Below are 18,101 nucleotides of genomic sequence, written 5' to 3' on the forward strand. Positions count from 1 at the left end.
TGGATTTGACACTCATTATCTGCAGTCTATTCAACCAATGGCACCTTCACAGCCAAACTGGTCCTGTCCTCATCCAGTGTCTAGGGACATGTGCTCCTGAAGCAGAATCCTTTTCAGCAGTGAAGCTCTGGTCAACTAATTCAGCACAAACAGAACATCAGGCCTGCCATCTCGTTGGGCTAAATGGCTCAGCACTTTCCCTAGTTATATGTCTGATGAACCACTCAGATAATCTACCCTAGAAACTTCATTCACCTGGAATTCTGCTGGCAACGTCCTTTCCCAAGTATCTTGTGCTCACCTTCACCATTGGTTCTCCAATATACATTTATTTCATTACTTACCAGCCCCTGCATCCTATTTTTAACCATACTTCAAAAAGCTGCTCTTAGACCCGCTGCTCTCTAATTCTCATCAAACAATCATTATTCCTTCTACCATTTGCAAACTACAACTCCCAGGTGATGCAGACACACTTAGACTATGAGAAATTGAAGACATGGTCCATTATTACACCACAATGCTGCATCACTGGTCCTAATCTTTTTCTTCTTCTTGTAATTTTGCTGGCTAATCTGTGAGGTTATAGAACATAGAACACTACAGCACAGTACAGGCCCTTCGGCCCACAATGTTGTGCTGACGTTTTATCCTGCTCTAAGATCTATCTAACCCTTCCCTCCCACACAGCCCCCTATTTTTTCATCATTCATGTGTCTAAGAGTCTCTTAATTGTCCCTAATGTATCTGCCCCCACCACCTCTGCCGGCAGTGCGTTCCACGCACCCACTACTCTCTGTGTAAAAAAAACTTACCCCTGACATTCCCCTTATACCTTCCTCCAATCACCTTAAAATTATGTCCCCTCGTGTTAGCCATTGTCGCCCTGTGAAAAAGTCTCTGACTGTCCACTCGATCTATGCCTCTTATCATCTTGTGCACCTCTATCAAGTCACCTCTTATCCTCTTTCTCTCCAAAGAGAAAAGCCCCAGCTCACTCAATCTGTCTTCATAAGACATGCTCTCTAATCCAGGCAACATCCTGGTAAATCTCCTCTGCACCTTCTCTAAAGCTTCCACATCCTTTTTATAATGAGGCGACCAGAACTGAACACATTACTCCAAGTGTGGTCTGACCAGAGTTCTTTAGAGCTGCAACATCATCTTGCGGCTCTTGAACTCAATACCCCGACTAATGAAGGCCAACACTCCATACGACTTCTTAACAACCCTATCGACCTGCATGGCAATCTTGAGGTATCTATGAACATGAAACCCAAGATCCCTCTGTTCCTCCACACTGCTAAGCTACATATAGCCTATAGTTGTATAAGCTTTAAAGCTACATTGGGTTTCCTGAGTACTGAGTAGTTGCATCAACAAAGTGACACAAACTTAAGTAGAATGCCAGAGGTACAATTCTCCTAATTTATATATTCTGCCAGGTACTCAGAACTTTGGTGGCCAGAGTGTCTTCAGTGTTTCTCCTGTTAAAGGCTGCATAGAAGCAATGCAGACTCAAGAATTTGAAGTAACTTTCAGCCCAGACCATGAAAGTCTATGTTACTCAGACGTGATATATGTAGAGCTGTTTGACAAGGTAACTGGATCCCTCTTATCCCAGCACCTGCTTAAAAGGAAAATTGTTTTTATAGTTATCTTTATGATGGAATCATAGAATCATAAAGCACAGATACGAGCCCTTTCAACCCATAATCTAAGAAAGAGATGTCACCTGTTGCAAACATAGTAAAGTTTGGTGTAAAAAGTACATTTCAAAGCTCCCATCGGTGTGTGGTGACATTGAGTGATAGTGGCCAACACTTGTTCAATCAACCTGTTCAGCAACTCCCTAAAATAGCAGCAGCACACCTTCTGCATGCAGGAAATTCCAAAATGATTGTTGATTACCAAAGGACCTTTCTCTTCACAGGTCAGTCACACGATCCAGCTGAAGGGAGCTGCAAGAGAACATTTGATGTTTGTTGAAGGTGGAGACCCAATAGATGTCCCAGTGGAGTCGTTAAGCATCTTACCAAGTAATGAGAATATGGATGGAACAGGTATATATATTGTGCTACAACGTCATCACACAACTGAGGGAGGGCTCAGCGGTTGTTTGCCCCTCACACAAATTTCAGTTGTCAGGTTTTAACTTGATGTCTATTTCTCACAACAGTCAAAATTATTACCTCTAAATGTGCCCATGCCCTCTAACCCATTCCCATTTCCAGTTCTGATCAAATTGGGTAGCAGCATTGGATTACTGGAACATCACCTCTTCGGCTTGTTCCACTTCGAGTCATAAAGTTATACAGCATGGAAACAGGGCCTTCGGCCCAACTCGTCCATGCTGATCAAATTGTCTACCTGAGCTGAACACATTTTCCTGCATTTGGCCCACATCCCTCTAAACCTTTCCTATCCATGTACCTGCCCAAATGTCTTTTAAATGTTGTAATTGTACCCGCCTCTATCACTTCCTCTGGCAGCTCGTTCCACATACCCACCACCCTCTGGTGAAAAAGTTGCCCCTCAGGTCCCCTTTCAATCTTTCCTCTCTCACCTTAAACCCACGCCCTCTAGTTTTAGATTTTTCTAACCTAGGAAAAGACTGTGAGCATTCACCTTATCTATGCCCCTCATGGCTTTAAATACCTCTATATATTCACCCCTCAGCCTCCTTCGCTCCAGGGATAAAAGCCCAACCTATCCTGATCATTGCTGATCTGTGACCTTTTACCTGCCTTTTCCTCATTTTTGAGGTTAACAAGAGTCTAACTCAGATTTAAAATTAACAACTAATTCAACATCAATCGCCAAATCCAAATTTTTGCCACCCTCTGCATTTAGAAGTGTTCCTCACATCACAAGGTGAAGAGGTGTTTCTGTGGTTTTCTGTTTGTGGAGTTTTCACTGTGATTTCCTGCAACTGTTGTCTACAGATGTTCCTCGACCATTGAAGTCAGTTCTGCTCACTCTGAAAAGCATCAAGTCTGACAATAAATACACCACAGCTTTGAGAGAATTCCAGGTAGGATGCATCCGATCGACCCAAGCTGCTGGGAAAAAGGTAACATCCACATTCTTCTCAAATGTAGATGTATAACCAAGCATATTTTGAAAGTTATTTAAAAGTCTTTAAAGTTAAGAAAGGTAAATTAGACCAAAATTTAGTGGGAAATGAGATGGTGAGTTTAATGCTCACAGTTATTAGTGCATAAGTAACCTCACAGGTTGTGGAGAGGAAGAGATCACTCAGTTGTGAATCACTTTTCAACAACAGATGAACATGGGAGTTTCCTGACAATATCCCATGTGTTTCACAAAATAGTTTGATTTGCACTGTTAAACTGTATCAGGGTCACTGCAGGATGTGAGGACTGGTGCTTAACAGAATAAGGATCTTTAAGACGTATTTTGTTCCTCAGTGCCATTTCACCTCTCTGACCCAGGAAGGGAATGATCGAACCTCACAGGATTTCACAAAAGTAGTTCTCATCTGTCTCCTCACTTTTGTCTTTTTTCTGACTTTCCTCTTTTGTCTCCTTCCCTTTACTCTTCTTTCTGATTTGACTTGTTTTCACTTAATCAGGACTGACACAGGGTTTTGACCCGAAATGTCAATAATTCCTTTCCTCCCACAGATAAAACACAGAACAGTACAGCACAGGAACAGGCCGTCCAGCAATGTCTGCACCGAACATGACTTCAAATTAAACTAAATCTCTTCTGGCTGCATATGATCCATATCCCTCCCTTCCCTGCATATTTATGTGTCTTTCTAAAAGTTTTTTAAATGCCACTATCATATCTGCTTCCACCACTGCCCCTGGGAAAGGCTGCTCGACCAGCTGAGTTCCTCCAGCAGACCTGCAGTTTCTTGTGTCTCCAACATGCTGGTGAATCTCCTCTGCACTCTCTCCAGTGCAGCAACATCCGTCCTATAATGTGGCTTTTGTATCAGCTGCAAACTTACCAACAGTATCTGCTACATTCACATCTAAGTCATTAGTATACATCACAAGCAACAAGAGTCCCAGTACTGCTCCCTGGTCACAGACCTCCAACAGAGAAGCATCCCTGCACCACTACCCTCTGCATCCCATCACCAAGCTAATTTTGGATCCAGCTTACCTTGGATTCCATGTTCCTTAACCTTCTGGCCCAGCCTGTCATGCAGGACCTTGTCAAATGCCTTACTGACATCCATAGAGACAATGTTTACCACCCCGCCCTCATCAACCTTCTTATTTCCCTCAAAAAATTCAAATTACTGAGTCATGAATCCCCCACACAAAGCCATGCTGACTATCCCTGATCAGCCCTTGCCTTTCCAAATGTACAAAAATCCTGTCCCTTAGGATTTTCTCCAATAATTTCCCCGCCGATGACATAAGGCTCACCATCCTGTAGTTACCTGCCTTATCCATGCCACCCTTCTTAAATAAAGGAACGGCATTAGCTGTCCTGCAGCCTTCTGGCACCTCATCTGTGGCAAATAAAGAAGCAAAAATCTCTGTTACAGCCTCAGCTATCTCCTCCTTTGTTTCCCATAACAACCAGATAGATCTCATCTGGCCCTGGGGACTTATGCATCTCATGACATCCAACACCACATCCTTCTTAATACTGACCTGCTCCAGGTTATCCACGTACCCCTCCCTGAACTCACTACCTTCCATACCCTTTCCCCTTGGTGGATACAGACGAGAAGTGTTCATTTAGGACCTCACCCACATCCCCTGGCACCACACACAGATTACCCCTTTGGTCCCTAAGCGGACCCACTCTTTCCCAACTACCTTCTTGCTCCTGATATACTTACAGAATCTCTTGGGGTTCTCCTTAATCTAACCTGCCAAAGATATTAGTCCTTCCTAACTTCTTTCTGAAGTTCTCTCCTACACATCTATATTACTCTAGTGACTCCCTCGATCCCAGTTGCCTGTACCTGCCACATGTTTCCTTTTTTCCCTGATTAAACCTTCAATATCCTTTCTCATCCGAGATTCCCCATTCTTGCCACGTTTGCCTTTCACCCTTACTGGAACCTGCTGGACCTGATCTCTCTTTTCAAAGGCTCCACCCATCGGCTGTTGTTTTACCCACAAGCAGCTTCTCCCAATCTACTTTTGCCAGGTTCTCTCTTACACGATTGAAATCAGCCTTCCCCCCATTCAAGACCTTAACCTGAGAACCAACTTTATCCCTTTCCATAACTACCTTGAACCTTATGGAATTGTGGTCACTGTTCCCAACCAACACTTACACCACCTGTATGATTTCTTTTCCTAAGATAAGGTCGAGTACTCTCTTGTCACTAGACTATTGGGAGGTCTATGGTATAACCCCAGCAAAATGATCACCTCTCTCTTACTACTAAGTTCTACCCATAATGGCCTCATTGGACAATCCCCCCAGGATATCCTCTCTAAGTATTACTGTTATGTTCTCCCTAATCAGTAGTGTAACTTCCCCACTGCCTCTTGCATTCTCCCTAACACGTCTGAAACTTCTATAGCCCAGAACATTAAGTTGCCAGTCCTGCTCTTCCCTCAGCCACACTGCCATCATTGCAATAACATCATAATTCCACTGAGAAGAAGAGTAAATTAAAGAGGGTCAATTCACAGTCGATGGAAACAGAGCAGGAGGAAAACATTGGCTTGAGAGAGAAAAAACTGAACAGAAAAATCTCTGCAAAATTCAAAGCCTGTTGGAGTGAGACTCCAATTTGAAGCAGTTAATTTTCAGTGTTCATTACTTTCATAATAATTACCATTAAAAGGCACTTTGGATCACTATAACTAGCACTAAATAGTTGAGGGGGGAGGGATGCAATGGGGGTCTGTTTGAGGAGGAGTAGAAGGCATGAGAATGGTGAGTGGGAAGGTGGATGGTGGGATGCTCAGCACATCCCTCTTCTGAGTCCAACCATGGACTTACATAAAGATATCCAGGGCATTCAGAAACATTGCAAACACTTGACAGCTCGACAGCTCTCAAAGCTGGGGCATGGCCTCACTAGCCGTGAAAGGTTTTCTCAGCGGTTTTGGGGGTGGTGTTCCTCTGACCCATGCCGGTGCTGTGTGGGTTTCTGATGGTAGCAAATCTCGTCAGTTGGGTCCAGGAGGCTTTCTTTTTGGGTTTGGGATCTTTGCACATCCCAGTTGTGAAGGGCAGCTGGGAGCTGCACTCAACAACATCCCAGTGTTTGTTCCTTCAAGGACCCAGACCATTGTCTGGGTCTGGCTCAACCTGACCAGTCCATTCACAAATAGAACACTGGGTCACCTCTCTTCGCCAGATGTGCCAGCAACTAATGAGTCCCTTTCCAGTGTCAGGGCTCAGCGGTGGAAAGGGTGAACAACTTCAAGTTCCTGGGTGTCAACATCTCAGAGGATCTGTCCTGGGCCCAACACATTGATGCAATCATGAAGAAGGCACGCCAGCAGCTGTACTTTGTTAAGAGATTAAGGAGATTTGGTCTGTCACCAAAGACTCTTACAAATTTCTACAGATGTACGGTGGAGAGCATTCTGGCTGGTTGCATCACAGCCTGGTATGGAGGCTCCAATGCACAGAATCACAAGAGGTTGCAGAGGGTTGTAGACTCAGCCAGCTCCATCACAGGCACAAACCGCCCCACCATCGAGGACATCTTCAAGAGGCAGTGCCTCAAGAAGGCAGCATCCATCACGAAGGACCCTCACCAGCTGGGACATGCCCTCTTCTCATTACTACCATTGGGGAGGAGGTACAGGAGCCTGAAGACCCACACTCAACAATTTAGGAATAGCTTCTTCCCCTCCGCCATCAGATTTCTGAATGGTCCATGAACCCATGAACACTACCTCGTTATTCCTTATTTTTGCACCATTTATTTATTTTGTAATTTATAATAATTTTATGCCTTTGCACTGTACTGCTACTGCAAAACAATAAATTTCACGTCATCTGCCAGTGATAATAAGTCTGAATCTGATAATAAGGGGTAAAATTGCATAAAGTAGATGAAATGGGCCACCTCCAGTAAAGTGCCGTACTTTGCCATGATCATATCATGGAGCTGCCTGTGTGGGTGTCGGCTATAAGGTGCATGGGTTTGTGAAGGGCGCTATAGAAATGAAAGACTTTCTTAATGTCACGAAATTAGTATTTAGCAATAAAGATCAAGCTGTAATTCACAGCTCAGCTAGAAAATAGGGTTCTGCAGTTTAAAAATCTCGACAACAGATCGGTGTTGTTGCCTTTGCAGAGTGTTGAGTTCATCATTGACAATCCACAGGCAGTTCACGTGAAGGGATTCACCATTGATCCGATCAGAGGTGTGCTGGAAGCTGGTAACACAAGGACCATCACTGTTCGCTGGACTCCCCCTAGTGGGCACGATGTAAGTCATCAGATCTCACCGGTCCAAGTCCTGTAAGCACCTCATAGTTCACAACACAACACAACACTTCGACAACATTCCTAAGTGATTTTCTTATTAGTTTTAAAAATGAATTATAAGATTAAAGAATGTGGTGCAGTTAGTTAATTAAAGTTCCACTCTGAGAAATTGAAGTTTCATATTTAATTAAATCTTTTGATGATAAATTGAATAGATTATGTTGGTTTATTGTCGCGCGTACCAAGATACAACTTTACCAACAAGCGTGCCATGCATTAGATGATAGTCCTGTGAAATATTTGGTGAAGTTACAATCATTGCGTAGTTACTTATGAATAGGAAAATAGTCTCAGCACAGACGATGTGAAGTAAAACACAGTGTTCGAAACACTCAGCTCTGGAATGAGAAACAGAGTTAACACTTCAAGTCAGTGACCTTTCATCGAAACTGTGAAAAGGTTAGAGATTAACAAGTGTTATGTTGCTGCAAAGAGGGAGGACAGAAGAGAGAACAAAAGGGAAGGTCTGTGACTGGTGGAATGTGGGGGAGATTAATGACAAAAGGGGCGATTGTGCAAGGCAGGGGGAGTGATGGACAAATAAATAAAGGGTGACTCATGAAGTGTAGGTGTGAGAAGCAGATTCATTTCCTGAAATTGTTAAACTGGGAGTTGGGAAGGCAATAGTTGCTGTGACATTCCCAGTTGGAACGTGAAGCACTGCTGATGTTGCACTTTGTGGAACAGTGTAGTGAGTAGTCTGGGAACAAGGTCAGGGTCAGAGTAGGCTGAAGACTGAAAGTGATAGGTGATTGAAAAATGTACTTGTCAGATATAAATTGCTGGTTGCTCACAGCTCTAACACCACAGATTGCAATGTTTAGAAGCACATTTTGTAACATCTTTAAATCACAAATTAAGAGCGTAGCCAGGACCTGGCCAACAGCCCAATGTTTCACCTCATCATCAGAATTTAAGGAACTACAAAACTATTTGATACCATTGTTCATTCCTTGGTCATTTTCTTTTCCTTATTATATGCATATTCATTTGTTTACGCATTCAACGTCCAAAGCCATAGAAGTGTTTGTGTTAATTTGCCAATTGCCTAAATTATTTTTCAGCTCTTTAATGACATTTCTAATCTTGAGTTTAACACTTTCAGCTTCATGGAAACCAGGTAGGGGTATGGGCAGTGATTTAACCCTCACATTCCTGCTGTCAAGCTGATACTAAGCTAAAAATGAGCTGCTGGAGGACTCAGCGGGTCAGGCAGCATCAATGGAGGAAAGTGGACAGTCAAGTGCAGCTTGTGTTTTGCTGCAGATTCCTGCACCTACAGTTTCTTATGTCTTCACTGACATTTAGCTGCTCCTTTACTCAGGACCTTAGTTCTCTGCATTGTGTCTTTGTGTGTTATTTGTATATTTCTGCCTGCAATTGGTTTAGTCACCCGGTTCATCTATGAAATTTAGGGTATCAGATCCTGACCTTGCAACACCTCCAGCTATTGACGTTACACACATTCTCAGAAAACTTCAACCAAGTCTTTTTCCCAAGGAAAGGGAACCAAAAACCAGAGGGCATAGGTTTCATGTGAGAGGGGAAGGGTTTAAAAGGGACCTGAGGGGCAACTTCTTCACTCAGAGGGTGGTGGGCATATGGAACGAACTACCAGAGGAAGTGGTAGAGACAGGTACTTTAACAGTTACAACGTTTAAAAGATATTTGGACAGATACACGGATAGGGAATGTTCAGAGCAATACGGGTCAAACACAAGCAAATGGGACTAGCTTAGGTGGGTATGTTGGTCAGCATGGACGAGTTGGGCCAAAGGGCCAGTTTCCGTGCTTTATCACTCCATGATTCTAAGTATCTTATCTAGTTTCCTGTTTTAGTCTGTGTGAACTTCATCAGAACTTTTTGACGGTTCATGTAACTATATCTGTGAGTAATACTTTTCTGAAGAAATTCTATTTTAATGTGGCTTCTTGAACTTAATTGATATTACCATTTTTAAATTATAGATATTTAAAAGAAAGCTATAGTATTTTATAGTCTTAAATACAGACCAATAACATCTTTTGACATTGCAGAGTTTTAAGTAGGACTTTTTTTATTTGCTTTCTAGGCACTTCAGATCATCTCGGCCACTGTTAAAATGTCCATTAAAGGAGACATCACAGAAAACTACGAAATCATTTTGATGGCCGTGGTTGTCGTAACTTAAGATGAAGAACTGGGAGGAATTATTGAGAAGGCTTCCTGTATATAAGAGGTTTATACATCACAGAAAAGACTAACTATTTTAAAATTAGATGTTTAAGTTTTAAGGAGTTGGAATCAGACTAAAACTCAACACTGTTTATTGATCTACACCTTTAGCTGATTTTTTTATGTCGGCCCTCTCCTGACAAGAGGAAGCTCTGTAAGTAAAGGCTTTTCTAATCTAAATGTATTCTGCAGTAAGTATTCACATTGAATTATTTGTCTGCTTTTATAACCCATTCATTCTTACCAAAAACTTCAAAGTATATTTTTTCTCCTTTTTATACTGCAGGTGAAGGTGCTCTCTAATGCATTTACTATTGTACTTCTTTTGGTTGGTTCTGTACCAACCACTTGTATCAACCCAGGTGTTCAAGTATGCAGCCATTGGTTAGGGTGACACTGTCTTCTGCATTAATGATAAAATTATTTGCAAGTTTATTAGTCAAAACTGGCAAGGATCAAAATGTGCCTAATCATACATTTTAAATTTGTTCTTGCACTAAACATGTAACATGGGAGTGTAGACTTGATGTACTCCGCCTCTGAAATACTTACACATCTTAGGAGAGTTCAAAGTGCTTTCCCTATTATATTGCGTGCTTAACAACTGCAACTGGGGTAAAGTTCTAGCCGTTTACCACTAACCATGGCAGTTGATGATCTGGGAGGGGTGGAAGCAGCCAGGAGGGGTTCATGGCTGGCACTGTGGTAAGCATCAAAAGCACTCCACAATCTCATATTCGGGCCAGTAAAGCAATTTTATCTGCCGTCCATTTAAAGGACTATTCATTCAGCTATTGTGCCTTCAGAAAGCTCACCATAATATGTGTGGAACAATGCAGTTTAACAAAGGAAATAGACCCTGATTTACATAATAAGCCCAACACTAATTTCAAGTCTCCACTCTGGATAATTAGAGTCATAGAGTCCAACAGCACAGAAACGAGCTCTTTGGCCCAACTCGTCCATGCCGACCAAGGTGCCCATCTAAGCCAGTACCATTTGCCCGGGTTTGGCTCATATCCCTCTGAACATTTCCTATCCATGTACCTGTCCAAGTGTTTCTGGTGCCAAATTATAAGGCACCAAAACCAGTAAAGAACATGCTTTGTTTCTGGTGTAGGTAGCGTATGTGCATGCCATATCGATCCACACACAATGCCTGGGCCTCAGCCATTTGGAAGGAAGAACACCCAATGACCTTTCATTGCTACAGCTGGGATGCTGTGGTTTAGGGGAACCAGATTATTAGGTATTACTGGGGAGGGGTGACCAAGTGCACTTGGGAAATGAGCAAGCAGCGGGCTGAGAATGTTGGTGCACCCTATAATTGAGGCAAGGTCTTGAAGAAGTTTAAGGGTGATCCATTAAAAGCAAAGATTACTGGGGTGGAAAGTGGAAGTCTCCAGAAAGAGAAGGCATGAGAACAGGTACTGGAAATAGATGAGATGTGATCATTTGTGGTAGAGGGGAAGCCATGGCTCAGCAAGAAGGAAGGCAGCTCAGAGGTACCTGCGTGTTCAGCATCAGAGCACGTGTGGAGATGTAGAAACTGGGAGAAACAGGAGGCAGGGTGGGAGGAAGCATTGTTGAAGTAGCCGTAGTCTTGTGATGGATACTTGTCGCTGACCTGTTCCCGAGACGGAACCAGTTCTCCTCCACTAACGCACTTGTTCAGATGGGTGAACTCGTTCGCACATTGAACAACTTCTTCAACTGCACTCACTTTCTCCAGATCAAAGGTCCAGCTATGGGAACTTGCATGGGTCTAGGCCAGACCTGTCTCCTGTGGGACACGTGTAAGAGTCCTTCAGTCCTACTCTGTCCCCCTCCCTCCACTCTTTTCCCGTTACATCGACGCTGCTTCGTCTGCTCATGCAGAACTCGAAAACTTCATTAGTTTTACTGCCATTTTCCACCCCTCTCTTCTTCACGTGGTCCATCCGACACTTATCCCCACAGCAACCCTTGCCTCACCCAATCAGAGACATTCCATTTGTCCTATCCTTCCTATAGCTGAAAAAACTTTTGATATCCTTTTTTATATTATTGGCTAGCTTACCTTCATATTTTATCTTTTCTCCCCTTATTGCTTTTTTTAGTTGCCTTCTGTTGATTTTTAAAAGCTTCCCGCTAATTTTTGCAATATTGTATGCCGTCTCTTTTGCTTTTATGCTGTCGTTGACTTCCCTTGTCAGCCACGGTTGCCTCATCCTCCCTTTAGAATGTTTTTTCTTCTTTTCGATGAACTGATCCTGCATCTTCCGAATTATTCCCAGAAACTCCTGCCATTGCTGCTCTACCGTCATCCCTGTTGGGGTCCCCTTCCAATCAACTTTGGCCAGCTCCTCTCTCATGCCTCTGCAGTTATCTTTACTCAACTGTAATACTGATACATCCAATTTTAGCTTCTCCCCTCAAACTGCAGGGCGAATTCTATCATATTATGATCACTGCCTCCTAAAGGTTCCTTTACCTTAAGCTCCCTAATCAAATCTGGTTCATTGGACAACACCAAATCCAGAATTGCCTTTTCCCTAGTGGGTTCGACCACAAGCTGCTTTAAAATGCCATCTCGTAGACATTCTACAAATTCCTTCTCTTGGGATCCAGTACCAACCTGATTTCCCAACCTACCTGCGTATTGAAATCCCCCATGACCATTGTAACATTGCCCTTTTTACATGCCTTTTCTAGCTCCTGTTGCAATTTGTACCCCACATCCTGGCTACTATTCGGAGGCCTGTATATAACTCCCATCAGGATCTTTTTACCCTTGCAGTTTCTTAACTCTACCCACAAAGATTCTACATCTTCTGATCCTGTCATTTCTTGCTAAGGATTTGATTTCATTTTTTACCAACAGAACCACCCCACCCCTCTGCCCGCCTGCCTGTCTGTTCAATAGGATGTGTATCCTTGGATGTCCAGCTCCCAGCTGTGATCTTCTTTCAACCTCGACTCTGTGATGCTGACAACATCATATCTGCCAATTTCTAACTGCGCTATGAGCTCATCTGTCTTATTTCATATACTGCGTGCATTCAAATCTAACACCTTCAGTCCTGTATTCACTGCCCTTCTTCTCAAATTTGTCCCCATGTTGCCTGAAGTTAAATTCTTATCCCTTTCTAAGCTTTCTGTCTTATTCTTTGTTTTGGAGACTTCAAGAACCTCTCCTGTACTCGCCTTCCCTTTTACTTTATCCATACTTTTCCAATCTGTTGAACACACCCCCTACCATTTAGTTTAAAGCCCTATCCACAGCACTACTTGATTCTGTTTCTCTTTCCAGAGATCTTCTGAGTCTTTCCAGCATCTTCTGTATTTTTTTACAAATAGGAAATGAAATAAAGTGACAAAAGGGAAAGGTTTTTGGGGTGGACAAGACAAGATCTGTGGTGAATACAGAATTGTACTTTTGTGCATTAACAGTTTTGACTGGGCAGTATCCTGACAACAACCTTTCCTTCAATCCCAGCAAAACAAAAGAGCTGGTCATTGACTTCAGCAAAGGTGACGGTGCACACGCACCTGCCTACATCAATGGTGCTGAGGTCAAGAGGGTTGAGAACTTCAAGTTCCTAGGAGTGAACATCACCAGTAGCCTGTCCTGGTCCAACCACGTAGATGCCATGGCCAAGAAAGCTCACCAGTGCCTCTACTTCCTCAGGAGGCTAAAGAAATTTGGCATGTCCTCTTTGACCCTCACCAACTTTTATTGATACACCATAGAAAGCATCCTGTCTGAATGTATCACGGCTTGGTATGCCAACTGCTCTGCCCGGGACCACAAGAAACTGCAGAGAGTTGTAGACACAGCTCAGTACATCACGGAAACCAGTATGTATGAATGGTATGCAAGACAAGTTTTCTACTGTACCTCGGTATATGTGACAATAATAAACCAATTCCAATTCAAATTTCTGCTTTCTTTAATTGTAACTGAATTGAATAAGTACATTTAAAAGGGAGGCAGGCTGGGTGTAATTGGAATGCCCTTTCAAAGAGCCTGCAAAAGCAAGAGGGATTGAATGTCCTCTTGTGCTTATCACTCTGTGACTCACTCTCTGACTCCTGCTAATACTTGATTGATGTTGTCATTAGTTTAGTGTTAGTTTATTGCCACATACAGCAGGGTGTAATGAAATTCCTTGCTCGCGTGAAGCTCACAGAGTAAACAGTGTACACGGTAATAATATACACAACAAATACAGCGACAAGCACAGAACAGCGGAGTGGGGCACAGTCTCGTGGTGCAGACTGAGGCCGTGCAAATGCTGAAGTGAGAATAAAGGAAGAGGTAGAACTAACCAGAACCAGAATCTGATAGGACGTGAAATGTGTTGTTGTTCTGCAGCAGCAGCACAATGCAAAGATAGAAACTTACTACAAATTACAAAATAAATAAACAGTGCAAATAAAAAGGAATAACGAGGTAGTGTTCATGGGTTCATGGACTGTTTAGAAATCTGACAGCGGAGGGGAAGAAGCTGATCCTGAATCATTGAGTGTGGGTCTTCAGGCTCCTGTACCTCCTCCCCGATGGTAGTAATGAGAAGAGGGCATGTCCCGGGTGGTGAGGATCCTTAGTGATGGATGCCGCCTTCTTGAGGCACCGCCTCTTGGAGATGTCCTTGGTGGCAACACCAGCAGGAAGGGGATGTGAAAGAGGTGATTGGTTCAGGAGTCTGGAAGGATGCCACACACAGCTGGGTGCAGCAATAGCCGGATCCTTCGTCCACACCCCTAACTGGTCCAGGCCACAGTGTTGCAGGCACTTCCCTTGAGTGTTGAGACATCAGAGGAACCCTGCCTTTTCTCTCTTGGTTTCACATGACAAACTATCACAGAATTGTAACGTTTTCTGCAGAAGGAGCGACAGACAAGTGGGGCAGCAGGTTGTACCCATGGATGTGACGCACACAGCAACAGCAAGCATCCGTGCAAGACACTGGAGAGACATCTGCTCAATCCCCAAGTCTGCAGTGCACACCTGAAGCATACAAATGATGAACTCTGTTTGCAAATCAAACTGCCTTGTCACCTTCCCTGAGGAGCGGAGGAATCACTGCAGAGTGTCGGTGAAGTAAAAGAGTTTCCTGCAGTATGGGCATCATCAGTGATCGTCAGGGTTCCTGAACAGCTCTGTGAACAGGGGGCTTTCCACTCAATTTAATGTTCAGCTGGTATCTAGCTATATCTACATCAATGGCCATTATTCAAAGGAAACAGTGGACAACAGCTTTCAGGGTTCACATTATTTAAAAGAAAAGAAACAGAGCATGTTTATTTTTGGGACTAGATCCTAGTCCCAGCCCACTGCGAAGCTCCACAGCTGGGGAGCACCGTGGGCCGGACCCTGAGCCCGTTCCCTGCTCCCCAGCCCCAGTGGGCTGGACCCTGAGCCCATTCCCTGCTCCCAAGCCCTGGTGGGCCGGACCCTGAGCCTGTTCCCTGCTCCCCAGCCCCGGTAGGCCGGACCCTGAGCCCATTCCCTGCTCCTCAGCCCCGGTGGGCCAGACCCTGGGGCTTTACTTACAATGTGCAGAGTTGGAAGCCAGGAGTGGGAGGTGCTGTGTGCCACAACTGGCTGGTAGTTTTCTCTGAAGCATCGGCTGATGAGCAGTGAGATTTGAGATTGTGCCCCATGTGAGACTGACTACATGATGTGTTATTTTAGAACTTGTGACTGAAGGATGAGTGTTGGTCAGGGCAGCAGGGAGAACCCTCCTTTGAAATAATGTTCTGCAATATTTTTGTTGTTTGCCTGAGAGAGCAAACAGGCCCTGGGTTTACGCTCGGACAGTACAGATGCTCTGGTTTTTATGTAGACATCATTGAGCATTCTGGACCACAGCCCATAACCTTCTGACTGTGGGACAAGTGTTCAAACCACTCAGCCGCAGCAGCCACTAAAGTGAAAGAGTGCAGAAAAGGGTACTGACTGAAGATTAACCATGATCACATTGAATAGCAGAACGGGCCTTGAGGTGAGCATAGACTCCACTGTGGGAAGGAGGGGGGTCCGATATGTCACTCATCGCTGTGCCATTTTCAGCTCCTTAAATGCTTTTCCAAAACTATAAACGTGTTGGTGCAAACTGCTGATGATGGACCTCATTCCTGGCAATTGGAGTTTGTTTCCTACACTGTCTGTGATTCTCATGTAAAGAATGAAGGAAATCTTGGCGGAGATGCAACCAGTCAGAACGCTCTCCACCGTGCATCTGTAGAATTTGCAAGAGTCTTCAGTGACACACCAAATCTCCTCAATCTCTGAACGAAGTAGCTCATTCTCATTGTTGTTCCTGCTCTAGTCACCCATCTGGTCCATTACATTCACACTTAGATCACCCACATCACAACCTCACAACACCTCAAAGCACTTTACAGCCAAAATAAATAACTTCTGTTTCATCACTTTTGTAATGGAAGAAAACAAATGAGCAAAAATCACCAATAAAGTAACCTAACACTGTGTCAGTTTATTGCCAAGACAAATTCAATTGAAACATGAATTATCTTATTAATTTGTACTTTGTTTCCTGGTTACTTTATTGCTGATTTTTGCCTATTTGATTTTTGCACATTAGATTTTTGCACACTCTGATCTCCAGCGACCGGATGTGTGACGAGAACAACACCGGGTATGAACTAACTGGAGGCTGGTCGCTGGAGATCGGAGTGTGGCCGGGGACTGGGGAAGAGGAAAGGTGAGAAACGAGGAGGGAGGCTGTGTGTGTGTGTGTGTGTGTGTGTGTGTGTGTGTGTGTGTGTGTGTGTGTGTGTGTGCGTGCATGTGTGTTGTGTGTTCCTGTGCACGTGTGCACCTGCCTATGTGTACACAACAGTGTTTGAGTGTTAATGCCCACACAGCAGAGCCTGGTCTCCACTTTGCCATCGCACCAAGACCTTGCCCTGTGAAGCCTGGGGTAGAGCTGGTGTGCAGCTGCAACCCCACATTGAGAGAAATCACACACAGACAACTCCCACCCCACAAGGTGAAGCTCAGGAGCTGGGAGGTCAGGACCCTCAAGGACGGTCTGAGCATTGAAGAACTGAACTCCACTCTGCTTTCCTGGCCTGGGAGTTCAGACACTTTGATGTTGTCATTGCCACTCCAAACGATACATGGTGGGTAGCAACAGCCTGCTTAAGGGACAAGATGATGGGTGCACCTCGGGACCATCAGGACTGAGCTCATCTGGTGTCTTGGAAACTCCCCGTTCCTTTCAGCCTATCAGGTCACTGCCCAACAACTCCAAGTAAAATGCAGGGAGCAGCACCAGCCTCATGGATGCTTTTGACTCAGTCAGAAGGAACTGGGGAAAACCCTCTTCAAATCTGTCTGCTAACAAATTCATCAGCATCTTATGTTTGCTTCTAGATGACATGCAAGGTGTAATGCTAATCGATGGGTTTACAACAGAGACAATGTCGTGAACCCTGGCGTCAGACGAGGCTGCATCATGGCCTCGACAATTTTTTCTTTCTTACTCACCTCACTTCCTCCTCTCCAGCTACAGAAGTGGAGCTAATGGGAACGGTTCAACCTTCAGCAGCTTCACTCCAGAACCACAGTCATGTGAACCCCAGTAGTTGAGCTGCAGTACACAGGTGACACTTGCCATCACGTTTGCTCAGAAGTTGAGCTCCAAATCGTTATTGGTTCATTTACCAAAGCATATTAGAGGACTGGTCTTACACTGAACACAAAGTACTCTACTAATCTCCCCCTGCTTCAAACTATACCCCAGCAATAATGATCTGTATGGATGGCATGCAAAATAATGTTTGTCACTGTACCTCTGTACATGAGACAATAACAAACCAATTTATCATTTAAATTCATACAATGTCCTGGAAAATGTGGACCATTTCCCACATCTGGAAAGCCCCCTCTTGGTGAAGGCAGGCACTGATGGTGGAATTCACCATCACCTTCAATGCACCAGTGCTGCTTTGGTCAGTTGATGAAAAGGGTGATTGAAGTTCAAAACCTAGGACTGGGCAGAAAACTCATGGTCAACCAGGTTACAGTGACCCCCACTTTCTATGTGCTTCTGAGACAGACTATCTACTGCAGATACCACCAATGCTGCCTCTGCAAACTCTTCCAAACTCACTGGAAGAATAAGGGAATCAACGTTACTGCCCCTTCCCAAGTCAACACCCCAGCACTCAGTCGAATCCGATGTGTGCGCCACATTGTTAGCCATGCCCAATACTGGACGCCTGAAACAGACTCTATCCTGATCTCTGTCAAGAGAAGAGATGGTCAGATGGACAGAGGAAAAGATTCAAGGATGTGCTCTGAGCCTCCTTGACAACATGCAACAAACCATTGGCTTCTGGGAATTTCTGGCCAATGGTCACTCAAAGTGGAGAAGGAACATTTAGGGTGGGATTCTGTGCATCTGATGCACACAGA

General features: G+C 44.1%; 1 protein-coding gene across 1 annotated transcript in view; it reads left to right on the forward strand.

The window, feature by feature from the left end:
- The window catches only part of cfap74 (cilia and flagella associated protein 74), a 143,720-nt gene extending 126,451 nt beyond the window's left edge, over window positions 1-17,269 (forward strand). Inside the window, 9 exon segments of the mRNA XM_052039017.1 lie at window positions 1,446-1,600; window positions 1,934-2,063; window positions 2,946-3,073; window positions 7,262-7,396; window positions 9,528-9,617; window positions 13,885-13,952; window positions 15,054-15,140; window positions 16,264-16,383; window positions 17,191-17,269. Of these exon segments, the coding sequence (XP_051894977.1) occupies window positions 1,446-1,600; window positions 1,934-2,063; window positions 2,946-3,073; window positions 7,262-7,396; window positions 9,528-9,617; window positions 13,885-13,952; window positions 15,054-15,140; window positions 16,264-16,383; window positions 17,191-17,269 (992 nt within the window).
- Window positions 17,270-18,101: the final 832 nt, after the last annotated feature.

Source organism: Pristis pectinata, chromosome 26 (assembly GCF_009764475.1).
Source record: "Pristis pectinata isolate sPriPec2 chromosome 26, sPriPec2.1.pri, whole genome shotgun sequence".
Classification (NCBI taxonomy): domain Eukaryota; kingdom Metazoa; phylum Chordata; class Chondrichthyes; order Rhinopristiformes; family Pristidae; genus Pristis; species Pristis pectinata.